The sequence below is a fragment of the Dermacentor albipictus genome, chromosome 8, assembly GCF_038994185.2.
Source record: "Dermacentor albipictus isolate Rhodes 1998 colony chromosome 8, USDA_Dalb.pri_finalv2, whole genome shotgun sequence".
In the NCBI taxonomy this organism is placed as follows: domain Eukaryota; kingdom Metazoa; phylum Arthropoda; class Arachnida; order Ixodida; family Ixodidae; genus Dermacentor; species Dermacentor albipictus.
In genome coordinates this window covers 94,498,893-94,524,601 of record NC_091828.1, presented here as the reverse complement: position 1 = coordinate 94,524,601, position 25,709 = coordinate 94,498,893, and the positions used below count along the sequence as shown (strand labels likewise).

The following is a 25,709-nucleotide window of genomic DNA, read 5'->3' as shown; positions in this document are numbered from 1 at the left end:
GTGAGGAAAACAAATGTTTTCAGGTAATCAACACGCAAACGTCACAGAGCGCGGCAGACCCGGCATCACAGTACTGAGGCTTCAAAACAAGCTAAGAAATAAATGCGAGGTTCCGCAGGAGCAAAAGCAGACTGCAATACTCGGGACGAGACACGTTTACAAATGTGAGGAGTTTTTAGTTTTCCTGAATGTCTTTTGCGAGCCATGAGGTTCGTTGAAGTATTTTTGTTGATTTTCTCAATACCGGCATTTTTTTTCGATTACTCCATATGCGAATAAACATACCTCTTCTTCCTGAAATTAACAAAGCAGGCGGAACGCAAGTGAAACTTACACCAAAAGCTCCCACAAAGTGCCGAAACAGATTCCTTCTAATGACCATGACCCAGAACCCAAGACTGCCTCCAGTACGGTTTCCGCTCCTACTTTCGAGTCAGCTTATAGACGCGGCCACTGGATGTATATGTAGGAGAGGCCTAGTACAGGCAGGGTTATGGATAGGACGATCGATGCTGTTATCAGGATCATCAGAAAGCTGCTCCCTTTTAGCGCACTTGTCACCTCGACAGAAAAAAAATTGAACAAAGACCCCTTGTCGTAACTGCTCACCATAGCATCTTGAAATGCCCAAATGAGTTTTCGATTCGCAGTCATTCTCCAACCTATGTATTCACTCGTGAAGTTCATTTTCCCAGAAGTGATTGTCCCAATACAATAGAAAAACGAGGCGATACTAAAAAGTGACTAGTGTGTCGCAAAAAGGCTACCCTCCTGCAGCCTCCTTTGTAATCACCGAGGACCACAGCGCCCGATGCAATAAATTTCTTAATTCTGTCGACAGTCTGCGTAGGTTTATTACAGAGTAAAATCAACATATATATGAGTTTTAAAAATTCGTAGTTTCGCCGGAAAGACGAAGCACCGATAGCGGAAATAAGTAGATATCTGCACGAATTAAGGACAGTAGCTTTATGGGCCGTATAAACTCGTAAATATTCGCTTACTAACAAAACTAACAATGCTAGAAAGCGTATGCGTGACTTAACGAGAACGATGAAAGAAGCAGGCACACGGATCCAGTGGTGCATTTGCGTGTCAGCTTCTTTGTAAGTTGTTCCGTCGCGGTTGCACATTGCGTCATCTATTCAAACCAACTGACCTGTCAACGTGTCAACTGAATTAACCAGCACGGTGTCGCGCGCGCACAGGTCAACATGAACACACATCGCTCGATGACAGCGGAAACTGTCTGTGAAAACGCTGGAGTTGGGAACCGCGGCAGCAGCCGCGAGCCAATTGACGTCCGTGCATGCGTCGCTTCAATGAGTACGAAACGTCGAAAGCACAGCTCATACGAAGCTACTGGCACTAAGCACACTCTGCAAACATCGCAGATCGCTTTGAATTTGTGACCCGGCCGGGAACGCACTTTAACCGCTGGGCTCCATGGGATTTGGCTGGGCGTCCATGGTGAAATGGCTGTTAGTCAGCAAATGTTTATTTCAAGTTTTACACCTGATAATTCTTTGAACCGGACTTCCTGTAGTCGTCTAGTAACTTGCAATCTACATCACTATTTTGCTTTTGGTCAACAATAACTTTTTTGTTAGGTCGCAAGGCAGCTTCGGTGTTTTCCCTCGACTGGCTTAGAACAACAGCGAAAGCTGTATCGATTCCTCAACATTTACTTACATGCTTGGGCTATAACAATTTCCGCATATGGCGTAGTGCCACTTCAAAAAGACGCCTGGCACAGTTTTTTAAAACTACAGCTGCGAAATTCCCTTCTGGCTAAATTGTGACTTATGTACTACTGGCGTAGTAATCGCTAATCTGCAATTTCTGATAAGCTTCCCAATGGTGCCTCAGCAAATATTCCGCGCATGTGGTTAACGGATTAGGAGGGAAATCTCGGACATGTCCTCCCGAGATTTCCGGCGTGCCACGGGCGTCACTACCTTGAAATGAAAGTCGTGTCCAGGAGCCGCGCTGATTCATCGTTTTATCTTTAAATGAGTGACCACTTGTACAGTAAGCTTACCAAATGAGGAAAACCATCGGTCTGTCCTTCCCTTTGTTCGTCCACCCCGTAAGAGCACCGCTTTCCAGAGAGGGAACGTAGCAGCGAGTGAATTCGCCTTCGTGCTGCCTATCGCTTCAACGGGAGCAACATTCCGAGAACAACGCGCACACGAAGCACTCAGCATTGGCCGCAATCAGCCGCCATCGCAGATCGCTTTCAATATAGGGGCCCGCGCACACACGCACCTATCTGCACTCGGAGAACATTGTTACCATCGCAGATCGTTTTCAAGATAGGGCCTGATCGGCCGCGCCATATGCAGCCAGCGCAGGGGGGCGGGTAATTGCCGTTGAAGATGGTTCTATGCATATGGGTAAGGTGCTAAATAGCGATAACGGCTGATCATAATCGGAATGCCACCAGCCCACATGCCGCAGCAAACTGAAATATATTGCTTGGTCCATCCATTCAGTTCGTGTCACCGCAGCACTGTCGTTTGTACTCGTCGCATCAAATTCCACGACGTTGATAACTACACCGGGCTGCGTGGAGTTGAGCAAGTGCCGCAATGCTTACGCATGCTTGCAGAACTGCCAGACGAGGTTCTGTTGGAATGTTTTATGTATTTGAATTTATATAAACATACATTATCTGAGATAGACTAAAACGTCATCACTGCCGGCGAGTGGTAGAGGCAGCGTTTGTTTTGGAGTACTTGTTTAACAAAGAAGTAGCAATTTTTTTCGAAAAACGATGTGTCGATGGGGGGGGGGGGGGATATCAGATCAGTAGAGAGATGTAGGAAGTGAAGATTGAAGATTTATAGGCCGTCAAAAGTTGTAAACGTAGGCCTAACTAAATTAATAAGCCTGCTGTCAGGCGCACCCAAACAAACATGAACAATTCTTACACAATGACCACTGGAACTCCCTGTCAAAACGTTGGAGTGACGAAGCGCGGCGGCAGCAGCAGCGTGCCAATGGACCTTCGTGCTGTCACTCGCATCAACACGATCTGAGACGTAAACACACAGCGAGCGGCGGACTATGTGGCCATCCCAGACGGCTTTCAAGAAACTGCGGCTCCTTAACAGGCGCGCCCCCCACCCTCAGTATACCCTTCCCTGGAGCCTAGCGCGCGACGGAAGGCAGTACGCTTCCTACCCGCTTCCCTCCCTTGCGTGCACGAGATTGAACCACGATTGCAGGCTCACATTCGCACATACAGCGCATGATGAGCCACTACGATTGGATTGCCCTTGCACTTTATATGGAACACCGAAGCGACGGCGATGTCTATTTCTGCAAGCTCTTCGTAACCTTTTCCTTCGTACTTCCAGTGTAAAATTTTGCATGGGGCTCCTGTTCATAATTACTATGTGGATTTTTTTCATGTTCCAATTAAAATTGTCCCAGTTGGCCTTTACCTATGGCTCGTTAAGATCCCATAATTATGTCTAGAAATTCTGACTTTATGTAAATAATGAATACATTATGTAAATAATAAGCTTCAAAATAAATATTTAAAATCAGGTACTGAATATTGTTAGTGAATGAGAGTTTCATATGTTATAAAATGTGAAAATGTTTATTTTTGTAATGTTAGACGTGTTTAAAGACCATGTCTCTTGCAGCGTTTGTAGTGAAGAACCTCTGTGCAGAAGGTAGTAACCACGACTCACCTCTATTTTGACATCTTCGAAGAAACGTGCGACATCGTACGTCATGCCACTTTTCGCTTTGAGGCTCAGGTCGCGGATTCTCTTCGTGGAGGCGTCGATATCCTGGCACACGTTCGTCCACGATTTTACGCTCTCCTTAATGAATTCCTGCGGTAGAAGCAAAATTTGGGCTTGTGAAAGGAAACTCGCTAACATTGGACGGCCTCAGAGAGGCTGAAAATATTTTTTTTGTGAATTGGCCTATAGAAACTGTGTCACAGTGTCCACACATTTGCATTCGTAGCAGAAGTACAGGGGTTGCGACTGTTGCCCATACAGCTAAACCTAGCTGACATTTGCGTAGTATATATGTATATTGTGGGCGATGCCGTTCCTTTTCTGCACATGCAAATCGGTAGTACTTTGGACGACGCGCATCTACGCAAGCCCCACCAGTGGACCCTCAGGCCCGGATGGTTCCTAAAAGGCTTGGATACAACGCATTCAGCAGACGGTGCGGTAGCGATCGCGCAGATGTGAAGCTGTTTTAGCGAGATCGATTTCTATCCTTTAGTGGTCGACATACCGTGCAGACGTGATTCCATTCCTTCCCGCGTTTTTCATGCCAAGACAAGCTGGAGAAACTTTTGCGCATATCGTATCTCAACGCCTCACGATGGCTAGGACATTTTCGACCGGAACAAAGAAACATCACTTCAAACAATGAAAAAGGCTTCAAATAACTGTGCCACCATTTCTTCATTCGGTGTTTAGGATAAATTACGGTCATAGAACTGGGCCATCTTACGTAAGTTCGCATGCTCTCTTTTAGGTGCATCACCGTTGTAGAAGTGCAATGGGGTTAAAGTAAAAAATTAGCATACTCGATAGACGGTACCTACGTACAGCCTGACGCCTTGATTGCACAGAGGGTTCAGAGTAGAACTGTACAAGCCGTAGAAAGCTCGACAATCCCCCACCGTCGTGCACACCTGCAAGCGTGAGTGAATGATTTTAGAAAAGCACACATTACTGACGCATCTTCAGTGATATAGGTGAGTGCTTTTGCATAGAACGTTGGGCGAGTTGGTATGGTACCATCATTTTGAATATTAGCGCTAAGTTATACAGACAGAAACTCAGATCAGAGAGGACAAGCGCAGTGTGGTTCTGGTCTCTGTCTGTGGTACTTCGCACTACAATTCAAGAGTCCTTTTGATGCGGCAATATTTTTTTAATAAACAGCCTTTAAGCGCAATGATCGTGGCGTCTGTGAAAATCATATGAAAGGTGAGGTGGACCTAGTTGGTCGCTAGTATCACAAGGTTTAGCAGAATTTCCAGATGAAGGAGAACGGTGGGAGTGGTACAAATGCAGATCTCCTTTTGTGTCAGACGGAAATGGCCCGTGAGAAAAAGATCACCCAATTTCGAATCGGTGCTCGTCACGGCATAGATGTGACTCAGACATGTTTTGGCTGGCAAGCACCTTGCGTGGCATGCTGCTGTCAGTACTCGCCACGACAGGCGTTCATCCAAACGAGTTCCACAGAACGTCGCGGGGTATGTGCGTCTGATCTAATAGCATGTCCGAGTTTCTGGCGCTCCCTGCAAGCTTTCTTTCAAAGTTTGTTAGAGGGAACTTTTCAGCGTTTCAACTTTTCGCTTAACTCGAACAAGCTGTTACAGAGTACTCAATTCGGCGTGACCGGTCGGTTTTAAAAAAAATTTGCAGCACTGAGATGAGCCTGCCTCCCTGCTTTCCACAAAAGCTTCCTCGAAACTTTTGGAACAGGGTATTTATCAAAATTTTCTTATTCGTTGAACAGTTAGGATAACAGCGGCAAAGCATTTCCACCGTACATTACAACTACTCCTCAAATCGCTGCGTGCGCTGCGCCCATTGCTGTTTTATCAAAGCTTGGAAAAATAAAAAAGAGGTCCTTCAAGGAGTATTAACGAGTGACACTGATCGAAATCAGTACACTTCCGGCTACTTCATTTCCCTGTTAAGTCAAATATAATATCCGCAAGGAAGTTAATATTTTCAATAAGTATTCAAAGGACCTTTTGGTATTTGCTAAAACCTCACATAAGGAGGACATGCAAACAAACTCGAGTTTTCAGCACGTGTCCGTACCGATACATGCACATTTCTCTGCGTTTCCTTCAAAGGCCACTTACCTGCCATGGCTCAAGTATTGTCCCATGTTTCTCGGGAAGACTGCTCAGGTCCCTATGTTCGTAGCATAAGCGTTCCCTTAGGCGAACATATATAAGGCCGTCCAATAACGCGTGAATTAAGCCCTTTGCTACAACCCCACATACATGAAGCATGGTGGTATCAATTCCTCTTGCTTTCCCTAGACTGGCTTAGAGACTGAACGGGTCAAGCTACAGCGATCCTCAACAGAACCGGATCACAAACACAACCAGTTCGCACCGGTAACACAGCCCTTACTCGAAGACCACTATTTTTCCTACCGCTATACTAAAAAGTATACGCTAGCACCATATTTTATATATGCTTATATTACTTATATATACGAGGCATACTTTTGCCTAAATATTGGTTAATGTTGAAAGTGCTTGCCGGTGTTGGTTATTTTACTGCGACAGCAATCATAACGACACTCCAAGAACATTCTCACCGTGCCCTGCGCTCCGAATGCTGTGGGTTCGGGACAATGCTTGTGATTTTGACTCTAGAAGATCGGGGCTTAGCGTGCAGCGTTTTTCCCTTACACCGAACTCTAAGAAGACACATAAAAAAGCCACGCAGGAGGGAGGAAGGGTACAAATGCGGTTCGGGATTTTATATGGTGTCTGTTGACGCTGATAGGGTATTTCGCTCATTGGTCAATGAATAGTAGATATGCATTATCAATGGAAAATTTCTCCTGATGTAAAGTCTGGGCTAAGTCCGGGATGGCCCCGGTGCAGGCAGATTTAGCGACTTCGGTAGCAAGATCCTAGTGATAATACAACCTATCCAAGAAAGCCCTAAAACAGCCTAGGTTAAGGCATAAGTTCATTTCAGGTATACTAGTGTCCCCATCACATTGTACATTTAACGCTTTGCAATTGCAAGAGTCCCCTACTCATGCAGCATACGCGAACTTCCTAACTGCGGCAGGTGATCTCAAAAAGATCCGTCAAATATGCTCGAGGATGGAGTTTGCGTTATGCTTTTATCGATTGCTGGCATTCCATGAAAGGCTGGCAGAAATGTGTATACCAAGATATTGATACGAGGGCAGAGTTTCAATTTGACGCTTTTACGATTAGCAAGAAATTAACGCTGTGTTTCAGGTCTAAAAAAAAGACAGATACTTCAGTTTGCATCAGTGGGACAAAGTTGCTGTCTAAAGGGTTTTAATAGCCTAGGAAGTGTTTTCTCTATAATGGCTCTTACGTTCAAAGTGAGATTTCAATGACCACGTAAGTACCAAATATAGTACTGTGACAAGGAAAGGCAGGATTACCGAGTACAACAAGAGGTCATGGATTCCTTGATTTATGCTGTCAATAGCAGAGATGATGCTAATTGGCTTATTCGTTTACGAATTGCAGAGAGAAAAAAAATAGGTGGATTCAACAACGCAAAAGGAAGAAAGTACGGAAGTATCACGGAAGTATTTAGTCAAACGCTTATGTCCAGAATATGTAATGCACCATAAATATACCGTCAAAAAAGGCTAAAGGCGACCACTAGCAAAATATTAAAAACATCCAGCGAACAAGCTTGCTTAGGGAAATTATTAGGGAACATTAGGGAGATTATTCAGCTGTAATTCCCCTGAATCCCCAATACTGGGGGCCTTTACGTTGCGAAATGACATAAAGAGTGAGAACCTTTTACCACGCCGTCGTTTAGCTCTCAAAGTACAAAAAGACCGCTGATGTCTGCGTCGTTCCGACCACTGATTATAAGTGGAGGCGGTAATTTCATGTACATTTCGTGCCATTGCAGTCTTGGCACGTGGGATAACAGAAATAATCGGGAATAACTGAACGGTACCCCTGGCTGTCCGCTCGGCGACAGCAGCAGAATTTGATGACAACACCGCCAATATCTGACGAACAACTTCCCTGCGAAGCACACCCTGTCACTCATTTTGAGCCCTCGTCCATTCATGCCAGGTATAAAAATACACAGATGAATGCCTACGCAGAACTAGGGCCTCCGTGGCACAAGAGTGCAACGACGCCCTTGCTGTTTCAAACTGAGAAAAACTCAGTGCAAGGATATCGCACGACTGTGCAGCCTCTCATAGCTAATGTGCCATCGAACTTAAACGAGGATTAAAATTATGCCGAAACACTGCTGCAGGAGGATGCCATTAAATCTAATGGTTTTTTCCCCCACCAATCGGAGCAAACCACGCTATTTTTGTGCCACTTTATTGAACATTTAGTGAAGAGTACTTACGTAATTTGTTAGTTAAATTAAGGCACAGCTTCCAGCAAGAACATTGTAGAGTGTTCTAAGAACCCTCAAATTTGGATGCTTCAAACTTCCCAGTCTCTTTTTTCATGAGCTATTGTTTAATGGGTGGTACTTCTCAGAGCAATGCAATCGCGGCTTGCAGGATGGCGTGCTACTGGCTTTATTTTACATTTCGCGAGTTTTCTGTACGACGCAAAAAACAATGATTACGTTGAAAAGTAGCGAGTTAAAAGCTGCTAAAAAACAATGATTACGTTGAAAAGTAGCGAGTTAAAAGCTGCTAAAAAACATTTCCTAACCGTTCTAAAGCTGTATCGAAGAGTGTACCCAATATAATACATCCAATGTTCGTGATTTATTCCGCACTAATTATTGCATTTAAGCGGAATACAAAATACCATTCATACGAAATACTCAAATAATTTTCATCCTTATCTTAATCCGGCCACAGTGTTTCTGCATTCGTCACGTGAACACTAAGACTGGGCTACCCACTAAAAGTTCATGTCGTGTGAGGTACTGCAATTGTGCGTAAATTATACAGTACGCCATAGCTTTCCGCATATGCAACATTTGTCACAACATTTTCAGTGCCCAGTGTCTAAACGTCGCGAAAAATCTAGCAACGCTTGGCTATGCACTTGGTACGCACGACATAGGAACGCACGTTGTAACCGTGCGCCAGCGTCGTCTTTCGGCATCCTGGTCTCTGGGTCTTCGGCGCTAAAGACTCGTTTCTGGAGCGAGGAATACGAACGCAGGGAAAACCACAGAAAACAACGCCAAACATTTAGCTGTGCTTGTGTTTTTTTTTCGGTGGTTGCGCTAATTAGGTTCCACTATCTGTTTATTGCTAGCAGGGTTCATCACGTGTACCTTGTGGTATCTGAGTCGAAGTCGGGATGACTCCGAAACTTGTGTGGAGTTTGATGAACAGCCTCTGCAAGCCGCTGATGTCTGTCTCGTTCCTACTACTGATGGTCAGTGGAGGCAGTAGTTCCGTGCAGATGGACGCTTTTCTGTCACTGCGCACGTGAGAGAACAAACATAATCGACATGAATTGAAGGATCCGTCCTGCTGTCCGCTCTGCGAGAGCAGCAGAATTTCACGACGGACACCGCCATCCTCTGATGAGCAGCTTCACTGAAACGCACACTCTGTCGCTCTCGTTTTGAGCAGTCACCTATTCATGCCGTGCATAAAAAATACATAAATTTGCATCTACGCAGAAGTAGGGCCTCCGCGGCACATGAGCGGAACGGGATCATCACTGCTTCAGATTAAAGAAAACTCACTGCAAGGACTGCACAGCCTCTCAATACCTAGTGTCACATCAAACTTAATCAAGGATTGAAATTATGCCGGCGCCCTACTGGACCCCGCGAAGCGAGCCATGGAGCGAGCCTGCTATTTGTGTTCGCTTTAGTGCATAATTAGTCGAGCTTATTTACGCGATTTGCGAGCGTTAAATTAAGGCAGAGCGTCCAGCAAGGAAGGTGTTGAAATTTCTAAGAAACGTCTGATTTGGCAGCTTCGAACTTCCGTGTCTTTTTCCATCAGCTGTCCTTCTATGAGCGGTAATTTTCAGAGGAGTGAAATTGCGGTTTGCAGGTTGACGCGTCACTGGCTTTATTTTACATTTCGCGACTTTTCTTAAGACGAAAAAAAAATTATTACGTAAAATGTGGCGAGATAAAAGCTGCTAAATAAGACGTTTCCTAAAATGTTCTAATGTTTTATGGAAAAGTCTGCAAACTATAACACTTCCAATGTTCGTGAGTTATTCGGCACTAATTATTTCATTTAGGGAGAATGCCAAATATAGTACGCATTGCTGCAGACAATAGCCAAAAACATGCATTGGGTGGCGTCTTGTTATAATGCTCCCACACATTTTGAAACCTTCGTTAAACTGACCTGGGACACCCTGTATAGAATATTGTTACAGTGAGGGTACGTAGAAAATACTAGCGCGGGAAATGCCGGCGGATGTACATGTATTTACTCCTTTCCTTCGCGACCGTTTTTACTTGCTAACCACTACTACGAAGTTCTACAAATAACGAAGGGTAAGGTGGTTATACTCAAATGAGCGAGGAATAATGATATAATTCCGACTGCAAGGTGTTTAAGGCTTCAGCACATTGTAGAAGAAAGCTTTCATTTAGGCTGGGGATAATGATGGTCATAACTTAATAGCGATGTGGATGCTGAAACAAAGTTATTGGACGCGAACTTGGTTGGTTGCTTTAGACCTAGATTACCTGTTTTGAGCACATCAATGTTCTGTAAAGCGTTTTTCGAATTTTGTATCTGAACAAAGTGTTTACCGGGAGTATTTGAAGTTCCTGCAGTAACGGAGGTATTCGCTAGTGGTGAACTTCACGCCAACCATTAAGCATTAGCCCACAACGTGCTGTGCGACATACAGCTGCAGATGAAAGTGGTAAATGGTAAACATGGTAAATAAAGCAAATGTGCTGAAATATTAACGTGCCTTAACTAGTGCTCTGATCCCTCCAGCATCTCTTCTGCGCGTGCGCATGCGTGTGCGTGTGTGATTTGCATGGGAGATGGTATGGTGGGTGCGACGTGAAAATATTTATGCACCGGAGGGAAAAATTTCAAGCACCGCGCCTACCACTCTCAAAAAAACTGGGCGGAGCTAGATTAGCCCGCTAAAATTAGCATGTGTAGAACCTGCACGGTGGTCTAGTGTTGAGATAGTGTAGATTGATCGAGGTTAGGCGGGAACCTGACGACACGATTACGACTCGATAACCTAAACTGCTGCCGTGATAAGTTAGGTTAGGTTAGGTCGAAGCTTTATGTCATTATTTACTTGAAACTCACTACTCCAATAACATGACGCGCAAATAAAATGACGCACATAAACAGGCGCGAAGAGAGACGGCACGCGCACTAATACAGTCTTAGGGTGCATGTAGTTGATTCAACGCTCTTCCTTCTGTGGCTGTCATTGCCAAGATTACAGATACATTGTGTGGCGGTTAGGTCTACGGTGAAAGCAAATTGTCAGATCTAAGGCGGCATTAAGATGGCTCGAGTACATATATGTTGCATTCGTACTGCGAGGGGTCACACTAGGCAAGTCTGCTTACGGCCATATAGGTTCTTATCTGGCATGAGTTAAGGACATCATCTCTTTCGTGCTCACATATTGGGCGCATTTCCCTTGTTCCTGCTCAGTCGGTTCCCTGACTACGCAAAATCTCACTCGCGCAGCACGTTGCATTGCGAAGTAGTCAACCATATATTCGGCTTAAAAAGATTAGGCTCGATGCAAAAAATTGTCGACCGGAAATATTCGATTCATCTGAAAAAAAAATATTTAAAAAGCACACCAGAAGACGATTGCGTGATGTGAAATGAAGGTATATAGAATGTTAGGAAAAGAAAATCTGAACGCGCCCGATCATATTCGTTGTCGATTTTCAATATCTGACTGTTTTACATGAATAAACAATATGCAAATCTTCCAGGAACATCGCGCAAACTTATTGATCTTCCCTTAGACGTGTCCTTCCAGCTATTTACAGCCTGCATATACTGTCTGGACAAAGCGCTACTGCACCCAAATTCAAGAAACTTGTTCCATTTAAGAGGAAAAGCAGAAATCTAGTCACTTAGGTAACTGTACTTTCAAATTGGGATATGTGTTTTTAATTGACTTTCATAATTGCACTTGCTCAGCAACGAAATACTAAATAATTCCGTAAACCATACCTAATTATTACCTATAGTAAATGGAATTCATATATTATTCATAGATTTTAAACCTACCGTTAATTTGTAAGTAGCCATTTTTTGAACCATCGTGAGCTTAGTTCACATAAACAGTAAATTTACATACGTCTTCTATTGGCTCGAGATGCTCAAGCAAACGCGTAACTGCGATAGGTACTTCTTTTTTTAACCTAACGATATTATGCAATTTTCGTAAGAAGTGAAAGGCCTTGAAACGACTTAAGAGTCGCTTTTTATTTGAACTGTGCGGAACTCAAACTGCCTTCGTAATGTTACTAGGCTTTTCTGCACACCGAACGTATTAATCAAATTGGTCCTTCGTTTCCTTAAAAAACCTTTTTCCGCATTTCGTAACCACATCATCGAAAGTCTTCTGCGGTGCATAGAATTTCGAAGTGGCTGTCTGAGAGTCTCCTATCTCTCCGTGTGAAATTCTCCTGTCGGATATCTGTGCGCCCAAGGCTGTCAGAATGATTACATAGTTTTAACTACGTATTTTGTCATCGCGCGTCTCGTCAGAGCTCCGCTGTTGTCCTCTATACATCTTTTAAGCCCTAGCGGTAAGCCCTTTTAAGCCCTAACGGTAAAGGTATTACAGTGCGACAAGGAAACACCCTTTAAGGTGTAAAAATGTGTAATTCTCCACGGTGTAGGCATACTAACTAAATTAATAACCACGGTGTCACGCGCTCACAAGAAAACATGAACGAACCTTTCTCGACGACCACCGAAACTCCCTGTAAAATCGCTGAAGCGAGTTAGCACAGCAGCAGCAACGAGCCAATTGACCTTCGTGCTGCCGCTCGCATCAACAAGAACAAAGCTGCAAAAACACAACGAGCAGTGGACTATGTGCCCATCGCAGAGGGCTTTTAAGAAACAGCCGAATGGAGCTGAGCGCGCCCCGCCCCCCTAGCCTTCCCCGTAGCCTATCGCGCGACGGAAGACGGCACGCTTCCTGCCCGTTTTCCTCCATTGCGTGCACGAGATTTTTTCGCAATCACCGGTTCATGTTCGCACATACAGCGTCGCCGAGCGGCCACGATTATATTGCCCTTGGACTTTATATGGAACACCGAAGCGACGGTGGTGTCTATTTCCGCAAGCTCCTCCTCACCTTTTCCTTCGTATTTCCAGTGTAAAATTTTGCATGCGGCTCCTCAGCATAGGTACTATCTGGAGTTTCATTTTTAATTTATTTTGCCTCGTGCAAAGAAAATTCTCCCAGTTGGCCTTTAACTATGGCTCGTTCAGCATTCCTAACTACGTCTAGGAATTGTCAGCTTTATTTAGGTAATAACTAAATTATGACGGTAATAAGCTTAATAATAAATCCCTCTAAAATGTGGTACTGATTATTCTGAATAAATAGGAGTTGCATTTGTTAAAAAAATGTGAAAACGTTCATTTTTCTCATGTTTGACGTGTTCAAAGACCGTATCTCTTGCAGCGTCTGTTGTGCAAAAGCTCTGTGCAGAAGCAAATAAAGATTCGCCTGGATTTTGATGCCGTCGAAGAAATGTGCGACATCGTGTAAGATGCCACTTTTCGCCCTGAGGCCCACGTCACAGATTCCCTTCCTGGAGGCCTCCATATCCTGTCGCATTTTCTCCCACGCTTCTACGCTCTCCTTAATAAATTCCTGTGGTAGAAGCAAAATTTGGGCTTGTGAAATCAAACTCGCTAACTTTGGACGGCCTCAGAAAGGCTCGATATATTTTTTTGGTAAACTGGAATTTGGGTGACACCACGCACACACACACACGTTTTATATATATATATATATATATATATATATATATATATATATATATATATATATATATGGATAAGTCATATGCAAAGCCAACAAACACTGACGCCAAGGACAACATAGGGGAAATTACTTGTGCTTAATGGATAGCAGAAACGATAAATTAATGGAATTAAAGTGGATGCAAAAACAACTTCCCGCAGGTGGGAACCGAACCCACAATCTACTAGTACACATAAATACCCAAGAATAAGCAGTGCACTGCTTTACACGTAACTTGCATTATTAGCTCAATATGGTGCGTTTCATGCATGAACACACAACCTTCCGTGGCCTTCACACGACCTTTATTAGCAATGATTTCGCTCCACACTCGGTGGAGAAACAGTAAAAACTGCAAGCACTACAAGCAACGTAATCCCTTAAAATAATTGACTCTTTTCAGAGGCTTTGCTGACGCTGAATACATCTGCTTTAGCAAATATACGGAACAAACTTACTGGAGGCGAATTACTCACATGCACGCGGCGTCTTGTAGGCAGACATCAATGCGCAGCACGGGCCATCACATTTTTTTTTCTGTAATGCATTATTTTGCCATTTCGCTCGGGCCCATAATTCATCACATTAAGACTTTTCGCGGTAACCTAATATTTTGTAGAACATCGCCTAACATTCACAATGTCGTAGAACGGGCTCAAGTTCGTAGATCACGAAACATGTGGCACAGTTGGCACGTACGACTAAGCGTGCATTCAATTGGTCGTTTTCGAGCACCCTAGAGCACTTTGACAGCGCGAATTACATTCGACTGGGCCAAATCGAGCTTTTCATAACATTCTGAGCCATTTGCTCAGACCACTCGGAGCTCCTTTTCCCCTCGACCTGGAAATTCCGTCACCGAGAAATGGCAGAATTGCAGTCACGTGGCTCATGCTGCCCCCGTTGTTCCGTGGCAACCGCCATCATATGGCGCTCACTTGGTGCCATGAATGTCCGTCGCTAGCCCCCCTTGCCTGTTTTGGAAGAAAAGACGCGCAGACGTCTTTCCTATTCCAGCCTCAGATTTCTCTGGCGAGCTGCTTCACATTCGGCTCGGTCACACCCATCTCTGGCTCCAATAAGGAGCGGCCTCCATATCGTTGAAATATAGTAGAGTACGTTAGGGACCGGGCGAATGTATCGTAAGTGATTCGAGCTTCCAACTCTCGTCTCTACATTTCCGCAGAGAAAACTTTTATCTCTGGTGGCGGTCGATGGACTATAATAAGCTGTGTGCAGCGCTGCGATTGTAGCCCTTTCGTTTGTTTGCTTTCGTTCACCCAGGCCCACGATGCGCATTTGCCTAATGGATTGAATGTGTGAGCTACAGCAAGAAAGCAAGAAATTCAGTGATTGTCGATTTCAATGGTCCTTAGAAGTGTGCTCACAACGTCGGTATCTGTTCATTGACACCGGGTGAGAATGATGGTGACTAACCACGTGGCGACAACGAAGGATTAACGCAGAAATAGAACACAGCAAGCACATTTTCGAACTTCATCTGCTCCCACGCAAAGGGCGAACAAACATTTCTAAGAAACAATGAAAAACCACTGCAGGAGGCATAATATTCTTGCGTGCGTTTTCTGCAAACTGCCGTTCTTTCTGGCACGGTTTTCCCACAAATAGAATAGAATGCAAGAGTCTTCAACCCACCGCCATTCCACCGCTAGACGATCTGCCCCTCTTTGTCTTTCTCAATTAAATTAAATACGGATACCTGTAGCCGGATTTTCCTTTTAATATGCAAATTCTATTTAATTCATATGCAGGGGCTCTTAGGGAATGAAACGGCAATGCCGCGCAGCGTAAACTACCAAATGCTCCTAAGGCTACAATGAATCGCCACATCAGCCATTCATTTCTGCTTTCTTTTAAATGCAATCCTATAAGTGGAGAACATTATGTTTATTGAAAAGGGGTTCAGCAAATAGGGTCAGGAAGATTCGTGGCCACTAGTCTGCAAAAATATTAGCATTGTCTACATTTAATACGCTTAGTTACACGACTAACGAAGGGTCAAAACTCGTATGTGTGGGCAAAAGCAGTGGGTAGAGTCATCGCTTAAAGTGTTGCGAATTTTTCGTATGAGGGACATTCCTGACTACGCATTAAAAATAACAAAGCTGAGGGAGTTGTTCGGGATAAAGCTGGTTTACAAAAATTCCTGGAAACGAACCTCCAGTAGCTCAACCGGAGAAGTGACGCCATCTTTCGACCCCCCCCCCCCCCCCGCACTTCACTTTTGAAACCGAGTCTAGTCGGTGTCCGTATTCAGGCCGAATAATTTTGTTCTATGAATGTCAATACTAAGCTAATTTGCATGCAAGGAAATTAAATTTTTCGGATGAGTCTTGATGTCGCGAACTACCAAAAATAAGCCAACACTGTCAGGCTTGATCTTAAAGTCGGTAACGCCAAGATACACGTGAATGAGTTTCTGTGCAGCAAAATTATCCACCCTAAGCCACTGTAAGTGTATAATTTTTCTTCACTACAAGCTCATGTTTTATTGTGCCCTCCAAGGATGTACAGTTCCGGCTTTCTTCATTATTTTCGGGCATCATTTTCATTCCAGCTATTACTAAGACATCATTGATAGGCATCTATGAGGCGGCAAAGAAAGGGCACAAAGCACACACAACAATATTCCAGCAGGACAGACCCCACGATACTGTCAATATAAATACTTTTAGCGTTCAAGTAATGTGGAGACATGCTGCGTTGCTCATGACAATTCAGAATCTAGGCCAGGATCCATGTGATCTTTTTACCATAGAATCGCTCATGAGAAATATTGAATGGTTACTTTTACTATACGAACAGTGTGCAGAAATATGATTACACGATTAGGAATCTTCTCGAACCGCAGCTAAATTTCGGTATTATTAATTAAAATGTTAATGGTTGATTGACAACGTTTATTTATTTATTTATTTATTATAAATAAATAAATAAAAGAATAAATAAATAGGTAAATAAATAAATAAAATATATTTATAAATATACTTCTAAAGGCCCTTTGGAAGAGGGTAGTACATAGGGTGGCAGAGAGGGGAGGGGACATACTATTATACAATTTTTTAGAAAAAGGCAACAAATGCACCTATCTGTACTCGGCGCACTTTCTCGCCATCGCAAATCGATTTCAATATAAGCCCTGCGCGGCCGAGCTATATGCAGCCGCTGCAGTAGTTGATCATGGTTGATGATGGTTTCATCCAGATGGGTAACGTGCTAACGAGCCCTAACGACGTATAATGATTCAGATATCATCAGAGCAACTGGCGCTGTCCCCTTCAGTAGTTTACTTGATTAATCACCTCACCTTGCGCTGCCATCCGCAGTAGTTTGTGTCGCAGCAGTGCTGTGATTAGTACGGGTCGGAACAAGTTTCATAACACCCATAATGACACCGGGCTCACTGAGATGAGCAAATGGATCAATGCTTGCGCTCGCTTAGGGAACTCCTAAAAGATATTCTGCGTAAATTTCCATTTATTTAAACATACATTTCCTGAGATGCAGAGACCTAACACTTCATCGCGGATAGCGAGCTGTAGAGAAAGCGGTTATGCTAGAGTTATGGTATGGAAGAAGTCGCAGTTCCGCCCTAAAGCCGAAGCATCGATTCGGATAACAAATTAGCAAACAGCTATACCAAGTAAAGATAGTAGTTTTATCGGTCGTATTGAGTTGCAGAAATAGGCCTACTAACTGAATTAACAAGCACAATGTCATATGCGCACAAGCAAGCACATCACACCCCATGACCGCGGGAACACGCTGTCAGAATCGTAGAGTAAAAAAAAGCACGGCAGCAGCAGTGAGCGAATTCACATTCGCTCTGCCGTTCGTATGAACGCGAACTTTGCTGCTAAGACAACGCACGACAGTCTGTGTACCCGCCGCAGATGGCTTTCAAGGCGCCCACCCGCCCGGGCCGTCCGGAGTAGAATCCCCCACCCCCTCTCTACCCCCTTCAGGGAGCCTGGTACGCGACGGAAGTCGGCGCGCTTCCGGCACGGATTGCTCCGTTGCGTGAGCAAGATTGAGCCACCATCGCCGGCTCACCCTCGAAGGCCTTCACTTGCACATATAGAGTACGGTGCGCGGCGACAATTTTATCACCCTTGTACTTTACACGGAGCCGCCCAGCGACGTCGACGGAAGAAGTAGCACTGGACTGTCCATATAATCGTTATTGCAACAAACCGTCTTTTTCTCCAAGATCATCACCTTTCGCTTCGTATTTCGAATGTAACATTTTGCATGGAGGTTCTTCTGCGTAGATACTATATTATTTTTTTTGCCTCGCCCGAATAAAATTTTCGCAGTTGGCCTTTAAATATGGCACGTACTGTAGTATCAAGTGTAGGCACTGTCAGCCTCATGTCTGTCAAAACAATAAATATCACGAAACTCTGGTACTCATTACCGTTACTAAAGACGAGTTGCACCCTTTATGAATTGTGCAAATGTTAATTTTCATAATGTTTGACGTGTTGAAAAAGCATGTCTTGCGTAGCGTCTGAAGTGAAGAAGTTCTGTGCAGAACCATGTAACGACGACTCACCTGAGCTTTGATGTGATCAAATAGTTGGGAGATGTCAAAAAGGAACCCATTTCGAGCCCCGAGACCTACGTCTTGGACTCTCTTCATGGAGAGCTGCAGATCCATGTGCATCTTGTCCCATGCTTTTACGTTGGTTTTAATGAATTCCTGCGGGAGAGGCAAAATTTTGGCTTAGTGAAATCACAATCGCAAACTTTGGATGCCCTCGAACTGTCCGGATATCTTTATGGTAGCTTGGCCTATAGTAACAGTATTTGCATGAGTTTGGCGCCGGAGACTTGCACCCGGGGCAGGAGCAAAGGGGATGCCAGTACGGCTACACCTAGCTGGCATTTACGTATTAGTCCATTACCTATTATCCTATCAGCTATTACAGCTCCTATCAGCTATTACAGTCGTCGCTATGGTATATAGGCTAAGGCTTTATCGTAGCAGGAAGTCACGGTTTTGAATACCGGTAGCAGCGTTCTGATCGGGCGGAATTTTCTGCCCCATCCGCAGATGATAGAAATTACTTTGGAGCCCTTCATTACCGCGTCCATCGAAAGTCCGCGTGTGGCTTTAAGACCGTAAATAACCCGTAACACGACTGCAATCATTTAGTTTGGAGGGGTGCGTGGCCACGCAAACACAAGACGTGCTCACATGGAGCAACTACTTCAACCTGCGCAGACTATTGCAAATATATTGAAAAATGTGCCATTTCTTGCAGCCGACTGCCTCATTTTCAGATCAGACATTCGTAACACCTGTTCAGAAATGAAAACTACAATTCCTGAAGCGGTAGATACAGCAGAATCAAATTCTAAATTTGGCTTGTTTGGCACATATACATTCTCGGAGCTTCGGGCATTGTACAGAGAAAATATGCATACTTTCACTGCGTTGTGGGGGCGAGACGAATAAGACGTACATATCCGAATAGAGAAAAAAACATTATTGGGACTACCTGCGCGAGTAAGGAAAAGGTCTAACTCGACGAGGACAACGGTGACCACAGCATTAGTCGCCGAATGATAATCGAATCAGCTATCTCTCGGCTGCTATTTATAGAAGATGTATAAATTTTTATACGCAAGCCTCATGCAGAAATCATTTCGCGAATAAGCTTGGAGCTGGTTGTTCGAGAGCAAGTTGTGTAGGGCGACAACAACATAGCTCCATGAACGCAGGGTCGCGTCCATGCGCCCTTACTTTGCGTAAGCTGCGGTAACAGACCAAAATAAAGCTAGCACATAACTTGCTGATCTCAAATAAGCTTAAGAATACAATGTAAATGCATCTCCACCACTAAAGGAGCCACAATTCCGCTAGATAAAGCGGATAATTATCTTAAATGGGAACGCCAGATATAGTGTTCACGTATTTATTGACAACGCACGAAAGGAGCGAGAGGTCGAACTCCGTGTGACCGTGAGAACCCTGCAAGCAGTCGGAACCAGCCATGCGCGTTAAACGCTGTTTATGCGCCCGATTGACCGGCACTTCGTTGTCTATAATACGCTGGAGATGCGCTAGGCTAACCGGCGGTTCTTTTTCATTACATCAGTCCCCCGAATAAACAGATGCCACCCTCGCGTTCTCGGGTTGTTAACTAGAGGGACCGTAGAAGCGCTTGAGCCAATCTACGTCAAACGTTTCGCGATCGCGGCGGCGCTGATTACATACATACAGTGTGGCACAGCTACCAGCATGCACGGCGGTGGTTCTCACTGCTCGCAGGGTTTTGACTGCCGGGCCGAGTTTGGCCTCTCACACCTTGCGTTCACTGCCAGTACACATCTTGACAATTGGCGGATATGGCGGGGTACCACTTCCATCCATCAATGCAAGCACTTCCAAGCCGAACCTTTCAACCATCTCGGCCCATGCCTGAATAACCGGCACTTCTTATTTGTATATAATATGACGTTCTTCGTTACAGTATATCACATCATGGTCAGAATGGTCGTGGACGATGTGTCTGGACAATAGACGATCATGGACGACTATGTGCCCATCGCAGACGGCTTTCAATAAACAGCGGCCCTGAGCAGGCACCCTCTCCCTACCCTTCCCTGGAGCCTAGCGCACGACGGAAGACGGCACGCTTTCTGCCCGTTTTCTTCCCTTGCGTGCACCAGCTTGAACTGCGATCGTGGGCTCACATTCGCACATACAGCGCACGGCCAGCGGCACAAATTGTATCACCCTTGGACTTTCAATGGAACACCGAAGCGACGGCCATGTCTATTTCTACAAGCTCCTAACATTTTCCTTCGTATTTCCAGTATAAAATTTTGAAACGGGCTCCTCTGCATAAGTACTATCTTGAGTTTTTTTTGCCTATTCCAGTAAAAATTGTCACAGTTGGCCTTTACATATGGCTCGCTCAATACTGCTAATTGTGTATAAGAATTCTCAGAGTTATGTAAATGATGAATATTTTGTGTACGTAATAGGCTTTAAGATACGTACCTCTAAAATCTGGTACCGATTACTCTCAATAAATGTGAGTTGCATCTGTTAGAATATGTGAAAATCTTTATTTTGGTAATATTTTACGTGTTCAAAGACAATGTGTCCTGCAGCTTCTGCAGGGAACGAGCTCTGTGCAGAAGGAAGTAACAACGACTCACCTGGATTTTGACGTGTTCGAAGAAATCTACGACGTCGTATGTGATGTCACTTTTCGCCCTGAAGCCCACGTCACGGATTCTCTTTATGAAGTCCTCCATATCCTGCCGCATTTTTGTCCAAGCTTTTAAGTTCTCCTTAATAAATTCCTGTAATAGAGGCAAAATTTGGGCTTCTGCAATAAAACTCGTTAACATTGGACGGCCTCAAAGAGACTATTTATGTTTCTGGTAAATTCGCCTATACAAACTGTGTCACTGTGTTTGCACATTTGCATTAGGAGCAGAAGTACAGGTACAGGGGTTGCCTTTGCAGGTACAGGGTCCTTGACGCCTTTGCTGATCTGATTCTGAAAAAGCACTATATTGCCTTTGATGTAATCTACATTATCAGCTTAGGGTGCGTTTCATTCACGAGCACACAACCTTGCGCGGTACTCATCAGACCTTTATTAGCAATCATTTAGGTGTATCCTCCATGCATAAGTTCGCACCCAAGATAGTCACAAGCCGTGATGAGTCACGCTCCCATGAATGGTCATCGCAAGCATACCTTGCCTGTTTGAAACAGACAACGCGCCGTTGCCTTTCCTATTCCAGCCTCAGATTTCTCTGGCGAGCTGCTGCACATTCGGCTCGGTCACACCCTTCTCTGGCTCCAATGAGGAGTGGCCTCCACATCGTTGAAATATAGTAGAGTACGTCAGCGACCGACCGAATGTACCATAAGTGATTGGAGCTTGGAACTCTTCTCTGAACTGCCGCAGAGATAACTTTTTATCTCTGATGGCGGTCAGTGGACTATAATCAACTGTACGCAGCGTCGCTGTTGTAGCCCTTTCGCTTGTTTGCTTTCGTTCACCCAAGCCCAATGATGCGCATTTGCCTAATTGGGTTGATTCCGGAAGCTATAGCAAGAAAGCAAGAAGTTCACTGATCGTCGATTTCAATGGGGCTTAGAAGTGCGCTCACAACATCGGTATCTGTTCATTGACACGTGGTGAGAATGATGAAGTTGAGTGACCACATGGTGACAACGAAGTATTAGCGCCGAAATAGGACAAGGCAAGCACATTATCGAGCTTCACGGCAACGTGACATCATTCTCTGTCACAGCAGAATGCAACAGACACTGGACCGCCGCGGGTGGACGGAACGTGCGGCCAGAGTCCCACAGTTAACCGAAACTATTACTAGCAATATACAATGCATTATTGTCTACATACGTATAATACAACCCCTGTCATTCCAAGTTTGCGCTTGAATAGAACAAATTGTGGCGCAGCACCGGCGAAAAACAAACGCATTGTCATGGAAGGACAACTCGTTTGGCTCTAACTAGAATGCATACCGCGTTGGTTCATTCAAACCTCAACAGTTAGCCCTCAGGCACGCAACAGTTGCTCAAAGCTTGAGGACGTCAAATTCGCTTCCCTCAAAGGTGAAGCTGCTTAGTGCAATTGATTTCTATCTTTTAGTGACCGACGTTCCGCGGAGCAAAGATTACCTTTGTTCCCGCTGTTTGATGCCATGTCACGGTGAAGGAGCTTTTAAACTTATGGGCAATCAACGCCTTATGATGGCCGAGTCGTGTTCGATCAGGGCAAACGAAAGTTGCGGATCACTTCTAACAATGAAAAAGTCTTCAATTAAGTGTGCCGCCGATTCTTGATTAGACATTAGAATAAATTCTATATATCGGACTAGGCGATATTACGCAACCTGCGCATGTACTCTTTCAGGTGCATTCGCCACTGTATTCTTAACGTGGTTATAGTAAAGAATTCGCGTACTAGATAGACGGTACTTACAAAAGGTCTGACAGCTTCATCGCAGACGCTTCTCACAGTGGTGACGTAGAGCGTGTACGCCGCCCGGCAGTCCCCAACTTTCGTGTGCAACTGAAAATGTGAAATAAGTAAACGATTTATATTACAAGAGGGCACATTACTGGCCTGCAGTGATATAGGCGACTGTTTTCTATGCTTCGACGATTCTTTTTCCATGGTCGGGGCGTCATTGGGAGTCATCCTAAAGGTGAATTCTACATACTTGGTAGCTAGTATCAGAAGGCCGAGAAAAATAATGTTTTTAGTTGTTTCCCTTATTAGAAGTCTAGGGTGCTTCACACCGAAGTTCGCATAAGGAATAATGGTGGCAGTGGTATAAATACCGATCCGCTCTTGTCGTCAGAAGGAAATGCCTCGTGAGAAAAAAAGTTTGAATGGCTGCATGTCGTGGCAGACACCTTACGCAGACAAGTTTTGGCTGGCGAGCGTATTCAGCGGCGCGCTGTGGTCAGTGCCTAACGCGACGGGCCATCATTCAAAACTCGTCCCGCACAACAGCGCGGGACCTTTCCGTCTGACGTCATAGTGTGCCAGACTGTCTAGTGCTTCCGGTACGCTCGCTTTCAAGATTGCCTACGTCGGAGATTTTATCATTTTTTTTTTCAACATTGAGATGTGACTGCCTCCATCTCTACCATACAGAATGCGTACCAACTTTAGAAAAACGTGCTTATAAAAGTTCTCTTTATTATTTTAACAGTTATGATAATAGATGCAAAAGAATTCCGTCGTGCATTGCAACTACACCTCAAGACGCCACCGCTGCGCCCATTGCCGTTTTATCAAAATTGCGTAATCTAAGGAGGAGTTCCTTGTTGGAGTATTAAGTGTCCGACTAAGGACGTTGGAAGTCGTACACCTCCAGCTACTCCATATCCCTGATATATCAAACATAAGTGTCCTTGAAGAAGATTTAAATAAAATTCAAAGGGTCCTTTAACACTTCCGAAGAACTCACACCAGGCAAACATGCAAAACGAACGCGAGTTTTCAGCCCATGGAGATTACACTGTTCTTTGTATCGAAGGCCATGGTCCAAGTATTGTTCCAGGTGTCACCAGATAACTGCTCAGCACCCGACGTTTGTAGCATGACAGTTCCCTTTGATGAACAAAGCGCCGTCTCTCGGCTGGCTTAGACGTAACCAGCTTCGACTCGCTCAGAGATTGAAACACGAACGCCCAAAGCTGTAGCCATTCCGCAGCAGAACCGGGTCACGTAAATATTCAGTTTGCAACGATGACCCAGCACTTACTTGAAGATCACTTCTTTTTGGGAGCACCAGACTAAAACGAGTACACTAGGACAATGCCTTCGGTAAATATATATATATATATATATGTCCCATTTAAGAGTCTCCATTATACCCCTGCCTAAATATTTGTTGAAGCTGCAAAGATACAAAGTGGTAGGTACAGCAGAATCAAATTCTAAATTTGGATTGTTCGGCACATACACGTTCTCTGATCTTCGGGCATTGTACAGAGACAGTATGCATACTTTCACTGCGTTGTGCGGGCGACACGAATAAGACATACATTTCCGAATAGGGAAAAAACAATTTTGGGCCTGCATTTGCATGCAAGGAAAAGAACTCGGCGGGCACAATGGTGACAGCCACAGCATTATCAGACGCCGAATGATAATCGGATTGGCTCTCTCTAAGCCGCTATATTGATAAAAGATGTAAGACTTTCTCTATGGCCCGCGCAAGGCAGGAATCACTTCGCGGATAAGCTTGGAGCTGGTTGCTCAAGAGGAAGTTGGATAGGGCGACAACAGCACAGCATCGCGAACGCAGGGTCGCGTCCATGTGTCCTTACTTTGTGTAAGCGGCGGTAACAATCTAAGTAAAGCCAGCACCTAACTTGCTGATCTCGAATAAGCTTAAGAACACAATGCAAATGCATCTCCGCCATTAAAGGAGCCACAATTCCGCTAGATAAAATGGATAATTCTCTTAAATGGAAACGTATATATAGTGTCAAGGTATTTATTGACAAGTTACGAAAGCGGCGAGAGGTCGAACTCGGTGAGACGGAGAGAACTCTGCGAGCAGTCAGAGCCGGCCCTGCGCGTTAAACGCTGTTGATGCGCCTGATTGACCACCACTTCGTTGTCTATAATACGCTGGAGATGTGCGCCAGGCTAACCGGTGGTTTTTCTTCATTACATTTGTCCCCCGAATAAAAAGACGCCAATCTCGTGATCTCAAAACATGCTAACAGAGGGATAGTAGAAGCGTTTGAGCCCACCTACGTCAACAGTTTCGCGATCGCGGCGGCGTTGATTGCATATATGTATATCTCCAGCACATTATATAAAATGAAGAAGTGGCGGTCAGTCAGTCACATCGACCAGTGCTTTACGCACGGCGATAGTTCTGAGTGCTCGCAGGGTTTTGACTGCAGGACGGAACTCGCTCTATAAAACCTTGCGTGCCCTGGCAGTACACATCTTGTCAATAGATGGATTTTGCCGGGTACCACTTCATCAATGTCAGAACATCCAAGCCGAACCCTTCAACCATCTCGACCCATGCCTGACTAACCGGCACTTTTTATAGTTTGTAATATGCCGTTCTTCGTTATAATATATATATATATATATATATATATATATATATATATATATATATATATATATGGGACATCACCTCACGATCAGAATGGTCGTGGGGGACGATGTGTCTTCTGGATGATGAACAATGATGAACGACTATGTGCCCATCGCAGACGGCTTTCAAGAACAGCGGCCCGGAGCAGCCACAGCCTCCCCCTACCATTCCCTGGAGCCTAACGCGCGACGGAAGACGGCACGCTTCCTGCCCGTTTTCCTCTCTTGCGTGCGCGAGATTCAACTGCGACACGCGGGCTCACATTCGCACATACAGCGCACGGCGAGCGGCACAAATTCTATTGCCCTTCGACTTTATATTGAACACTGAACAGACGGCGATGTCTATTTCGGCA

General features: G+C 44.7%; 1 protein-coding gene across 5 annotated transcripts in view; it reads right to left on the bottom strand.

Annotated features, from left to right (window-relative positions):
- LOC139048864 (uncharacterized) overlaps positions 1–25,709 on the bottom strand; it is a 99,650-nt gene that overhangs the window by 44,739 nt on the left and 29,202 nt on the right. For 3 of the 5 annotated variants that reach the window (XM_070523747.1, XM_070523748.1, XM_070523750.1), the window contains exons 11-13: positions 22,699–22,788; positions 20,891–21,037; positions 18,273–18,419 (exon numbers count right to left, since the gene is read on the bottom strand). In XM_070523747.1, the coding sequence (XP_070379848.1) occupies positions 18,273–18,419; positions 20,891–21,037; positions 22,699–22,788 (384 nt within the window). Of the gene's footprint in view, positions 1–3,704; positions 3,852–4,585; positions 4,676–18,272; positions 18,420–20,890; positions 21,038–22,698; positions 22,789–25,709 lie in introns of all 5 variants that reach the window. The other 2 variants (XR_011508006.1, XM_070523749.1) reach the window with 1 other exon arrangement.